At 37.4% G+C, this 13,210-nt stretch overlaps 1 protein-coding gene across 10 annotated transcripts in view; it reads right to left on the bottom strand.

The window, feature by feature from the left end:
• Positions 1 to 13,210, bottom strand: part of LOC309621319 (arylamine N-acetyltransferase 1-like) — a 64,860-nt gene that overhangs the window by 27,664 nt on the left and 23,986 nt on the right. For 6 of the 10 annotated variants that reach the window (XM_082408853.1, XM_082408855.1, XM_082408856.1 and 3 more), the window contains one exon: positions 9,111 to 12,369. The exons of 1 other annotated variant lie outside the window; for it this stretch is intronic. In XM_082408853.1, coding sequence (XP_082264979.1) covers positions 11,492 to 12,369 — 878 coding nt within the window. In that variant the 3' untranslated portion in view covers positions 9,111 to 11,491. Of the gene's footprint in view, positions 1 to 9,110; positions 13,040 to 13,210 lie in introns of those variants that run through there. 3 more of the 10 variants (XM_082408854.1, XM_082408859.1, XR_014239913.1) reach the window with 2 other exon arrangements.

Raw genomic sequence — 13,210 nt, 5'->3', positions numbered from 1 at the left:
AGTCATATGTTCTTTACCTAATCTATGATTGCAATGATTAAATATCTTTTTTTTTTAATGACCATGGTTAACGACTTGATGAAAGTTCATAATAATGCAATTGACAAGGAAATTTAGTTATTTCTGAGATATACATTTAAAGTAATAACTAGAATTATGACTTATAACATTATACCAGAACATATAAGATTTTTAGAAATTTCATGTAATGTCTGAAATATTTATATTAACATATTTCCATACAAATAACCCAAAGAAAGTTTAGTATTAGTTGTTTTTCAGGTTGGTTGGTTTGTTTTTTTGTTACTACTAAAGTAAAAAAAAAAAAAAGGAACGAAGTTCTAAATAGACATTTCTCCAAAGAAGACATACAAATGGCCAAAAAGCACATGAATAGATGCTCAACAGTAATCATTTGATGTTCCAATTACCTGGTCACTGTTGCAAAGACCCCTGGCTCCTCCCCTATCTATTTGGAGCAGTTCCTCAGGGCTATCTGAGAGGCTGCCTCCCGGCCTTGAAGTCCTCAGAGAGTCCACCAAGTAAAACATAATTCTCAACTTTTAGGTTGTGCATTTTTTTCAGTTGACAAGGTAAACCCTTCACAAGTGCATCCATTGTCAGATGTTGCAAACTGATCTAAACTAATTTGGCCAACCACCTATCCCTATCTATCTATCTATATCTATCTATCTATCTATCTATCTATCTATCTATCTATCTATCTATCTATCTATCATCTATCATCTATATAGCATCTATTATTTATACATACATATATATTTTAGAACATTAAAAATGGCTTATATAGACATATAATTTAAAATTTAAAAATAGCTTATATGGCATATAATTTATCACTCGTTTTAAGTGTACAATTCAATGATTTTTAGTAAATTAATTACAGAGTTGTACCACCATTTTCACAATCCAATTTTAGTACATTTCCAACTCCCCAAGAGATAGTTTCCATTCCCATTCCCAGCCGCATGCAACCACTAATCTATTTTAGGTCTCTATAGATTTAGCTTTTTTAGACATTTCATGTAAATGGAATCATACAATATGTGGCTTTGTGTCTAGTTTATTTCACTTAGCATAATATTTTGAAGTTCATCCATGTGATAGCAAGGATACTCTCCATTCCTTTTTATTGACAAATAGACTGTTGTGAGAATATGACACATTTTATCTATTCGCTAATTGATGAATGTTTAAATTTTTTCGAGTTTTTGTCTATAATGAGTAACTCTGCTATGACCCCATATACAAGTTTTTTGTCGATATAGGTTTTCATTTCTTTTGGGAAGATGCCTAGGAGTAAAATTGCTAGTTCATATGGTAAATTTATGTTGAACTTTTAAAGAAACTGCAACCTATTTTCCAAAGCAGCTGCACCATTTTACATTCCCACTAATAATGTATGAGGATTCCAGTTTCTCCACAACCTCACTAACACTTATTATTTATTTATTTATAGCCATTCTATTAGGTACGAAGTGGTAGACTTCTGGTAAATATAGGTAGAATCCAATGATTAGAAGAAGTTGAACTATATCTGTCTTCTCCCCTAACTGGTGGTATATGAGAATGAAAGCAAGCCTTAGATCAAATTCTGTCAAATTTTAATATTTATTATCAAGAACAAAAACCGTCATACAACTTATTGTTATGAGTTTGAGGAATCTCTAACAAGTACCTTGAATGAGAGGTTCATTTTGAGGAGAATATAGCAAAATTATTATGTCAGGACCAGGCCTTTTCTATTCAGATCAGAAAGCAGACCCTGTCCTGTGGTCAGAGGGGACACAGGCCATGCAGAGCTCCAGGCCTTCAGCCCTCCTCTGAGGGTGAGGCTTCTGGGTCTCCAGTTGCCCATAACTTGTCCACAAAACAATGGTGATGGTATCTGTATGATATTTCTACCTAACAACATACCTGAGCACCACTCATTTTACCCATGATGAAGCATTGCATATTTTTAACATCTACCATGCTAGTTACAAAACACTCTTGGGTAGACTTTGATAATGATATATCAAGCCTTTGCAAAGCTCTCTCTGACATCTTGATTATTATTGACTAGGGAACTTTGAATGCTAACTAATTATTTTGATGATGGGCTGGAAAATGTTTAGTAGGATTTCAAAAAAAAAAACCCAGATTTATAGCAGATTAGAAAGTTCAAACTCAGGAATTCAACATAATATACAGTCCTTTTCCAGATATTCTTTCCAGCTCCATCTCCCATCATGATGCTATGCATTAGCCACACTAAAGTAACCATTTTCTGAAGCACCCCATCTTCCTTATTATCTGCATGTCTGAGTACAGTGTTGTTTTTATAGCTTAAGCACATCCAATTGTGCACTAATTTTACAAAAATGTATTCATCTCTATATCTTTTTATCAAGCAAAGGCTAAACACAAGTGTGGATCAACTAAAAGCATTCACAAACTAGTCAGAGATTAACTGAAGCAAGAAAATAAATAATTCATCATGATAGATCTCAAAACAGCCATGCATACTAGTTATAATCAGAACACAAAGGGGGGGAACCTTCAAGATGGCAGAGGAGTAAGATGTGGACATCACCTTCTCCCCACAGATACATCAAAAATACACCTACATGTGGAACAACTCCTACAGAACACCTACTGAACGCTGGCAGAAGACCTCAGACTTCCAAAAACGCAAGAAAATCTCCATGTAACTGGGTAGGACAAAAGAAAACGGAAAAAAAAAGACAAAGGAATTGGGGGGGAACCTGCACCGCTGAGAGGGAGCTGTGAAGGAGGAAAAGTTTCTGCACACTAGGAAGCCCCCTCACTGGCGGAGAAGGGTGGGGGGAGCTTCAGAACCTCAGAGGAGAGTGCAGCAACAGGGATGTGGAAGGCAAAACAGAGAATCCTGCAAAGAGGATTGGTGCCAACCAGCACTCCCCAGCCTGAGACGCTAGTCTGCCCACTGGGTTGGATGGGGGCTGGGTGCTGAGGCTCAGGCTTTGGAGGTCAGACCCCAGGTAGAGGACTGGGTTTGACTGGGTGAAGACAGCCTGAGGGGGCTAGTGTGTCACAGCTGAGGGAGTCCGGGAAGAAGCCTTGGCCTGTCAGAGAGGCAAGGGACCATTGTTGGGGGGTGTGGCAGGAGAGGGGCAGGCCCACATAGGAGCTTCTTTCTCCATGTGCTCACAGACAGCAGAGTACAAACTTCATGAGCTCCAGGAGTGAGCATGAGCCACGGCTGCTATCTCGGACCCCAGAGGTGGCTCCTTTACCACTCCTGCCGCTGCCACCAAGGGTCTTGTGAGCAAGCGCAGGTCACTGCCCACACCTTCCCAGGAGCCTGTGCAGCCAGCCACTCCCAAGGGTCCCGCGATCTGGGGCCAACTTCCCCAGCAGCGTGCACGGCACACCCCAGGCTGTTGCAACTTCCAGCTGGCCTCTGCCGCCACAGGCACTCCCCGCACATCCCAATTGTGACTGCCTTTTCCCTCCCTCTCCCCGGCCTGAGGGAGCAAGTGAACCCTAAACAGCCGCTGCTTTCAGCCACTCTTGCCTGAGTGGGGACGAGATGCCTGAGGGTGGCTCACACGCAGAGGCGGGGCCAAAGCCAAAGCTGGACTCCAGGGGAGGTGCAACCAAAGAAGAGGAAGGGAAATCTCTCTATGCAGCTGCTGGGGCAGCGGATTAATTCCCCGCAATTGGCTTAGTAAACTCTGCATCTGTGGAGTATCTGAGTAGAGAATGAGTGTTCCTACAATTGAGGCTGTGGATTTGGGGGGCAACTGTGGACTCTGGGAGCAAGTACACGTGGAAGTAAGGCCAGGTCAGAGTCTGAGCTGTCCCACAGTGCCCAGAGCAGGTCTAGAGACCTACCTAGAGGTATGGGAGGACTTTCTGGGTAGGCAGGGACTGGGGGTGGCTCACCGTGGGGGCAAGGACACTGACAGCTGAGGGCCCAGGAAACTATTATTATTATTGCTATTATTTTTTTGTTTCATTTTGGTCTGCTGTTGTTCTTTTAATAAATTATTCTTTTATTTTTTTATTTATTTTTTCTTTTCTTCTCTTTTGATGCTTTTATTTTTAATATATATTTTTTCCATTTCTACTTTATTTTTTAATATATTGTGCTTTTTCCTTGTTTCTGTTTTTTCCTTTGCTTTTATTATTTTAAACTATATTTTCTATTTTTTTACTTTATTTTTTTATTGTTTTGTGTCTTTTCCTTTTGTTTTCTTCTTTCTTCTGTTTTTATCATGTTTATTTTAATTTTTGGGTTGGTTTATTTCTTTGGTTGATTACTTCCTTTTTTAAAATTTTATTTTATTTTATTTATTTTTAACACCTTTATTGGAGTATAATTGCTTTACAATGGTGTGTTAGTTTCTGCTTTATAACAAAGTGAATCTGTTATACATATACATATATCCCCATATCTCTTCCCTCTTGAGTCTCCCTCCCTCCCACCCTCCCTATCCCACCCCTCTAGGTGGTCACAAAGCACAGAGCTGATCTCCCTGTGCTATGTGGCTGCTTCCCACTAGCTATCTATTTTATGTTTGGTAGTGTATATATGTCCATGTCACTCTCTCACTTTGTCCCAGCTTACACTTCCCCCTCCCCGTGTCCTCAAGTCCATTCTCTAGTAGGTCTGTGTCTTTATTCCCGTCTTGCCCCTAGGTTCCTCATGACCATTTTTTACTTTTCTTTTTTTTTAGATTCCATGTATATGTGTTAGCCATATATATGTGTTAGGATATGGTATTAGTTTTTCTCTTTCTGACTTACTTCACTCTGTATGACAGACTCTAGGTCCATCCACCTCACTACAAATAACTCAATTTCATTTCTTTTTATGGCTAAGTAATATTCCATTGTATATATGTGCCACATCTTCTTTATCCATTCATGTGTTGATGGACAGTTAGGTTGCTTCCATGTCCAGGTTATTGTAAATAGAGTTGCAATGAACATTGTGGTACATGACTCTTTTTGAACTATGGTTTTCTCAGGGTATATGCCCAGTAGTGGGATTGCTGGGTCATATGGTAGTTCAATTTTTAGTTTTCTAAGGAACCTCCATACTGTTCTCCATAGTGGCTGTATCAATTTACATTCCCACCAACAGTGCAGGAGGGTTCCCTTTGCTTCACACCCTCTCCAGCATTTATTGTTTGTAAATTTTTTGATGATGGCCATTCTGACAGGTGTGAGGTTATATCTCATTGTAGTTTTGATTTGCATTTCTCTAATGATTAATGATGTTGAGCGTTCTTTCATGTGTCTGTTGGCAATCTGTATATCTTCTTTGGAGAAATGTCTATTTAGATCTTCTCCCCATTTTTGGATTGGGTTGTTTGTTTTTTTGATATTGAGCTGCATGAGCTGCTTGTAAATTTTGGAGATTAATCCTTTGTCTGTTTCTTCATTTGCAAATATTTTCTCCCATTCTGAGGGTTGTCTTTTCATCTTGTTTATGGTTTCCTTTGCTGTGCAAAAGCTTTTAAGTTTCATTAAGTCCCATTTGTTTATTTGTGTTTTTATTTCCATTTCTCTAGGAGGTGGGTCAAAAAGGATCTTGCTGTGATTTATGTCATAGGGTGATCTGCCCATGTTTTCCTGTAAGAGTTTGATAGTGTTTGGCCTTACATTTAGGTCTTTAATCCATTTTGAGTTTATTTCTGTGTAGGGTGTTAGGGAGTGGTCTAACTTCATTCTTTTACATGTAGCTGCCCAGTTTTCCCATCACCACTTATTGAAGAAGCTGTCTATTCTCCACTGTATATTCTTGCCTCCTTTATCAAAGATAAGGTGACCATATGTGCGTGAGTTTAGCTCTGGGCTTTCTATCCTGTTCCATTGATCCATATTTCTGTTTCTGTGCCAGTACCATACTGTCTTGATTACTGTAGCTTTGTAGTATAGTCTGAAGTTAGGGAGCCTGATTCCTCCAGCTCCGTTTTTCTCTCTCAAGATTGCTTTCGCTATTCAGGGTCTTTTCTGTTTCCTTACAAATTGTGAAATATTTTGTTCTAGTTCTGTGAAAAATGCCAGTGGTAGTTTGATAGGGATTGCATTGAATCTGTAGATTGCTTTGGGTAGTAGAGTCATTTTCACAATGTTGATTCTTCCAATCTAAGAACATGGTATATCTCTCCATCTATTTGTATCATCTTTAATATCTTTCATCAGTGTCTTATAGTTTTCTGCATACAGGTCTTTTGTCTCCTTAGGTAGGTTTAATCCTAGGTATTTTATTCTTTTTGTTGCAATGGTAAATGGGAGTTTTTTCTTAATTTCACTATCAGATTTTTCATCATTAGTGTATAGGAATGCCAAAGATTTCTGTGCATTAATTTTGTATCCTGCTACTTTACCAAATTCATTGATTAGCTCTAGTAGATTTCTGGAGGCATCTTTAGGATTCTCTATGTATAGTATCATGTCATCTGCAAACAGTGACAGCTTTACTTATTCTTTTCCGATTTGGATTCCTTTTATTTCTTTTTCTTCTCTGATTGCTGTGGCTAAAACTTCCAAAAGTATGTTGAATAATAGTGGTGAGAGTGGGCAACCTTGTCTTGTTCCTGATCTTAGTGGAAATGGTTTCAGTTTTTCACCATTGAGGACAATGTTGGCTGTGGGTTTGTCATATATGGCCTTTATTATGTTGAGGAAAGTTCCCTCTATGCCTACTTTCTGGAGGGTTTTTATCACAAATGGGTGTTGAATTTTGTTGAAAGCTTTCCCTGCATCTATTGAGATGATCATATGGTTTTTCTCCTTCAATTTGTTAATGTGGTGTTTCACATTGATTGATTTGCATATATTGAAGAATCCTTGCATTCCTGGGATAAACCCCACTTGATCAAGGTGTATGATCCTTTTAATGTGCTGTTGGATTCTGTTTGCTAGTATTTTGTTGAGGATTTTTGCATCTATGTTCATCAGTGATATTGGCCTGTAGTTTTCTTTCTTTGTGACATCTTTGTCTGGTTTTGGTATCAGGGTGATGGTTTCCTCGTAGAATGAGTTGGGGAGTGTTCCTCCCTCTGCTATATTTAGGAAGAGTTTGAGAAGGATAGTTGTTAGCTTTTCTCTAAATGTTTGATAGAATTCGCCTGTGAAGCCATCTGGTCCTGGGCTTTTGTTTGTTGGAAGATTTTTTATCACAGTTTCAATTTCAGTGCTTGTTATTGGTCTATTCATATTTTCTTTTTCTTCCTGGTTCAGTCTCAGAAGGTTGTGCTTTTCTAAGAATTTGTCCATTTCTTCCCGGTTGGCCATTTTATTGGCATATTGTTGCTTGTAGTAATCTCTCATGATCCTTTGTATTTCTGCAGTGTCAGTTGTTACTTCTCCTTTTTCATTTCTATTTTTATTAATTTGAGTCTTCTCCCTTTTTTCTTGATGCGGATGGCTAATGGTTTTTCAATTTTGTTTATCTTCTCAAAGAACCAGCTTTTAGTTTTATTGATCTTTGCTATCGTTTCCTTCATTTCTTTTTCATTTATTTCTGATCTGATCTTTATGATTTCTTTCCTCCTGCTAACTTTGGGGTTTTTTTGTTCTTCTTCCTCTAATTGCTTTAGGTGTAAGGTTAGGTTGTTTATTTGAGATGTTTCTTGTTTCTTAAGTTAGTATTGTATTGCTATAAACTTCACTCTTGCAACTGCTTTTGCTGCATCCCATAGGTTTTGGGTCATCATGTTTTCATTGTCATTTGTTTCTAGGTAATTTTTGGTTTCCTCTTTGATTTCTTCAGTGATCTCTTGGTTGTTTAGTAGTGTATTGTTTAGTCTCCATGTTTTTTTTGTTTGGTTTTTTTTTTACAGATTTTTTTCCTGTAATTGATATCTAGTCTCATGGCATTGTGGTCGGAAAAAATACTTGATACAATTTCAAATTTCTTAAATTTCCCAAGTATTGATTTGTGACCCAAAGTATGATCTATCCTGGAGAATGTTCTATGAGCACTTGAGAAGAATGTGTATTCTGTTGTTTTCAGATGGAATGTCCTATAAATATCAATTAAGTCCATCTTGTTTAATGTATCATTTAAAGCTTGTGTTTCCTTATTTATTTTCATTTTGGATGATCTGTCCATTGGTGAAAGTGGGGTGTTAAAGTCCCTTACTATGATTGTGTTACTGTCGATTTCCCCTTTTATGGCTGTTAGTATTTGCCTTATGTATTGGTGTACTCCTATGTTGGGTGCATAAATATTTACAATTGTTATATCTTCTTGGATTGATCCCTTGATCATTATGTAGTGTCCTTCTTTGTCTCTTGTAATAGTCTTTGTTTTAAAGTCTATTTTGTCTGATATGAGAATTGCTACTCCAGCTTTCTTTTGATCTCCATTTGCATGGAATATCTTTTTTCCATCCCCTCACTTTCAGTCTGTATGTGTCCCTAGGTCTGAAGTGGGTCTCTTGTAGAAAGCATGTATACGGGTCTTGTTTTTGTATCCATTCAGCCAGTCCGTGTCTTTTGGTGGGAGCATTTAATCCATTTACATTTAAGGTATTATTAATATGTATGTTCCCATTACATTTTCTTAATTGTTTTCAGTTTGTTATTGTAGGTCTTTTCCTTCTTTTCTGTTTCCTGCCTAGAGAATTTCCTTTAGCATTTGTTGTAAAACTCGTTTTGTGGTGCTGAATTCTGTTAGCTTTTGCTTGTCTGTAAAGGTTTTAATTTCTCCATCAAATCTGAATGAGATCCTTGCTGGGTAGAGTAATCTAGGTTGTAGGTTTTCCCCTTTCATCATTTTAAATATGTTCTGCCACTCCCTTCTGGCTTGCAGAGTTTCTGCTGAAAGATCAGCTGTTAACCTTATGGGGATTCCCTTGTATGTTATTTGTTGCTTTTCCCTTGCTGCTTTTAATATTTTTTCTTTGTATTTAATTTTGATTCTTTGATTAGTATGTGTCTTGGCATGTTTCTCCTTGGATATTTCCTGTATGGGACTCTCTGTGCTTCCTGGACTTGATTAACTATTTCCTTTCCCACATTAGGGAAGTTTTCAACTATAATCTCTTCAAATATTTTCTCAGTCCCTTTCTTTTACTCTTCTTCTTCTTAGACCCCTATAATTCGAATGTTGGGGCATTTAATGTTGTCCCAGAGGTCTCTGAGACTGTCCTTAATTCTTTTCATTCGTTTTTCTTTATTCTGCTCTGTGTTAGTTATTTCCACTATTTTATCTTGCAAGTCACTTATCCGTTCTTCTGCCTCATTTATCCTGCTATTGATTCCTTCTAGAGGATTTTAAATTTCATTTATTGTGTTGTTCATCATTGTTTGTTTGCTCTTTAGTTCTTCTAAATCCTTGTTAAATGTTTCTTGTGTTTTCTGTATTCTATTTCCAAGATTTTGGATCATCTTTACTATCATTACTCTGAATTCTTTTTCAGGTAGACTTCCTATTTCCTCTCCATTTGTTTAGTTTGGTGGGTTTTTACCTTGCTCTTTCGTCTGCTGCGTATTTCTCTGTCTTCTCATTTTGCTTAATTTATTGTGTATTCCTTTGCACAGACTGCAGGTTTGTAGTTCCTGTTGTTTTTTTTTTGTCTGCCCCCAGTGGGTAAGGTTGGTTCAGTGGGTTGTGTAGGCTTCCTATTGGAGGGGACTGGTGCCTGTGTTCTGGTGGATGAGGCTGGATCTTGTCTTTCTGGTGGGAGGACTATGTCTGGTGGTGTGTTTTGGGGTGTCTGTTAACTTATTATGATTTTAGCCAGTCTCTCTCCTAATGGGTGTGTTGGTGTTCCTTGCTGGTTGTTTGACATGGGGTGTCCAGCACTGGAGCTTGCTGGTCATTGAGTGGAGCTGTTTCTTAGTGTTGAGACAGAGATCTTTGGGGAACTCTTGGTGATTGATATTACATATGGCCGGGATGTCTCTGCTGGTCCAATGTCCTGAACTCAGCTCTCCCACCTCAGAGGCTCAAGCCTGACATCCTGTCGGAGCACCAAGTCCCTGTCAGCCACACGGCCAGGTACGTGGGGATTTCCTTGCCTTTTGGGAAGTCTGAGGTCTTCTGCCAGTGTTCAGTAAGTGTTCTGTAGGAGTTGTTCCACATATAGATATATTTTTGATGTATTTGTGGGGAGGTGACCTCCATATTTGAGTCCTCCGCCCTCTTAAAGGTCCTCTCTTGAGCCACATTTTGACCTGGAATGTATCTCTTGCTGACATCTCCTCCCTTGGCATTGTCTTTTCAGAATGTGAGAAAATCTTTTCTGTCCAACAGTACCATACAAGACTTGACTGTGCTGCAAGATAACAGCAGAGCTGAACAAGGCCAACGTGAGGGAAGGAAGATGGCACTCTAGGATTGGCACTTATTCATATAGGTATTGTCCCCATTTTATCCCTGAGGAATGGGAGCCACAGATTCATCAATTAATTCACCTGGTTTCCACAGGATTTGAACTCAGAACTGTATACTGTGAAGCACATACTCTTTCTCTTACAACAAAGTGTAAAAGGAAGTAAAAGAATAGAACTGGGAGACAAGAAAGAGGATTCAAGGAAGACTCTACTGCAGGAAAAAAAAAAAAAGAAACCCCATAATAACCTAACTCTGCCAAACAAAAATTTTATGACTCATATTGTATTGGCCAACAATGTTTTTTTTTTTTTTATAATTTTTTTTTTTTTTTGGCCAACAATGTTTTAACATACTTCTCCAACATCAAGTTTTTAGATAATAAGTATTTTTAAATTTGCAGTACTTATTACTTTTAAGCAAAAATACTGAGCTCCAAAATTTGAAAGTTATAAATAGTAGTGTTCCCATATTAAGAAAAATGGTACTTGAAGAACTGTGGTTGCAAAAGGAGCCATGTAAGAAATTATTAGTTGTGTCCCTCTCTTGGTACTTGATCACATGCTAACAAGTATTGGTTTACACCTTGTTTTGAGAAATTTTAGTTTATTTGGAAGCAATGTCATGTCTCTTTCTTTTTGGTTGAATTATAATCCCATTATACATGTGGTATTTCTGCACAAATATGACATTGGATATACACTGGTAGAATTTAATAAAAAAGTTTTCCTCAAGGTTCTAGTTACTGAATGATAGGTAAACATGTTCTATGAATTCAACATTCAACCAATGTGGAAAGTTTTCTAGTATAAATCACTTTTTCCTCAAGAAAACCATAGGCCATCATTAAAGCATCTTTGCTATTCTTATTTTTGAAAAGGTATATGGTTATGTTTTTTTAAATGTTATCTAATTATATATGCTGACACTTTTAAAGGTGAAATGATTTGATGTCTAGCATTTTCTTCAATATAATGTGGGAGCATTGAGAAAATTGATAGATAGACCTCTAGTTTGTAGCTGATAAACTGAGTGATAAACAAATGGAGGTTTATTATTTCATTCTCTCTACTTTTATAGATGTTAAAAATTTTTTTATAATAAAAAGTTACAGCACCAGAAGTAATACTGAGACCATTTTTACTGCTTACTCTATATGGTAAAAAGTTTATCACCATGTTTGGGGACAAACTTTTTCTCCAAGGAAATATTAAATATAGTTTTTAGATTTTCTTTTACTTCTTCTTCATTCAGTGTGTTAAACTCTACCAAATCTGTATTGTCCTTATAATTGAATCTCCTGTAGGTGAGGGTGAAGCCCACTAAACAGTGAACACCTTCTGGAGTCTGCAAGGAACAAAATGACTTGCTTGTAAAGACAGATGCTGGAGATTCCTGAAGGTATATATTCACAGACTCAAAGTCTTCAATTGTTCGAGGTTCAAGAGTAAAAGAGTAGATTTTCCGATATTTATTCTTTTCCAAGAGCTCAGAATTAAGAAATTCTTGGTTTGGGATATACTGCTCTCTTCTGATTTGGTCCAGGTACCAGATTCCTCTCTCTTCTGTCAAGCAGAAGATGCAAGGCACTTGGGGCTGATCCTTCCCAGAAATTAACTCTAGAGGCTGCCACATCTGGTAAGAGCATCCAAATCCAGCATCAGCTATGTAGTTCCTGCCATCAATGGTCACCTTCAGCAGGAGGTGAATCATGGCATTGCTATATTTGTTTGCTGAAGTGTTGTATACATACCCTCCCAATATCGTGGTCTCAAAGCCAATTGTGGTCAGAGCCCAGTACAGAAGATGATTGACTTGGAGACACCACCCACCTCGGTTCCTCCTCACAATTTGATCAAAAGTGGCCTCTAAGCCCAACTCCATGGCTTCCCCACAATGGATGTTAAGGTTCTCAAAGGGAATGGCTCGGATCTGGTGCTGAAGAATGTCAGTTAATGTTTCCAAGTCCAATTTGTTCCTACAGTGCTTATAACCAATTCTTTCAAAATATGCTTCAATGTTCATGATTCCTTAAGGCAAGGAAAACAAAACAAAAACAAATATATTACTTTTGTACTTGGATTTCTTTGATTAGCCTAATGATAACAAATGTATTTTAAACATGTAAACACAAACAATGGTTATAAATATCTGTAATTATAAGTCTTTTTTGGGTGTGCTTTTGGTGTATTAATGGCTTTCACATGTATAAGTTCACTTAATGGTGCGAGTAACGCTGAAAGAAAAATATTATCACTTCTTCCATGTTTTGAGCATGAGAAGTTGGGAATCCAGATGAAGTGATGAGTAAAATGATAAACAGCTTACATGTGGTTTTCTTGGTGATGAATAAGGAGAGGTGCAAGTTGCTATCAATTAAAATAGAGTTTACAAATAGTTTCTAATACAAACAGGAGAATTATATAATATAGTACTTTCATTCATGGTAGTTGACCAACTCAATATCCTCTTCAGCTGAACCTTACACAAATTTCCCCACTCAAAGATTCATATTCATTCACAAACTGATTTATTGATTTATTCAATAAATAGTTTACTGAAAATCTATTATGTATATGTTACTGACCTAATGGTTGCTTATCTTAAAGAATCTTACATTTTAGTGGGGTCTGGTATGACACAGATAGTGAATTAAATGAATTTAAAAAACATGCAATTTCTTAGATAGTGATAAGTGTTCTGGGGAAAATAAAGCAAAGAAGGTAGATAAGATGTGCACAGAGAGAGCTTCAGTTTCCAATAAGGTGGGCAGAGGAAGCTTCACTATGACTTTAAGGATATGAGAGAATGAGCCATGTCCACAAGTGTGGGAGGATGATTTAGGAAGAAGGACCAGAGAGTTAAAAAAAA

The sequence above is a fragment of the Balaenoptera borealis genome (assembly GCF_965194805.1).
Source record: "Balaenoptera borealis genome assembly, contig: HAP1_SCAFFOLD_283, whole genome shotgun sequence".
In the NCBI taxonomy this organism is placed as follows: domain Eukaryota; kingdom Metazoa; phylum Chordata; class Mammalia; order Artiodactyla; family Balaenopteridae; genus Balaenoptera; species Balaenoptera borealis.
Note: the sequence above shows the minus strand (reverse complement) of the source record. Positions and strands in the feature narration are given on the sequence as shown.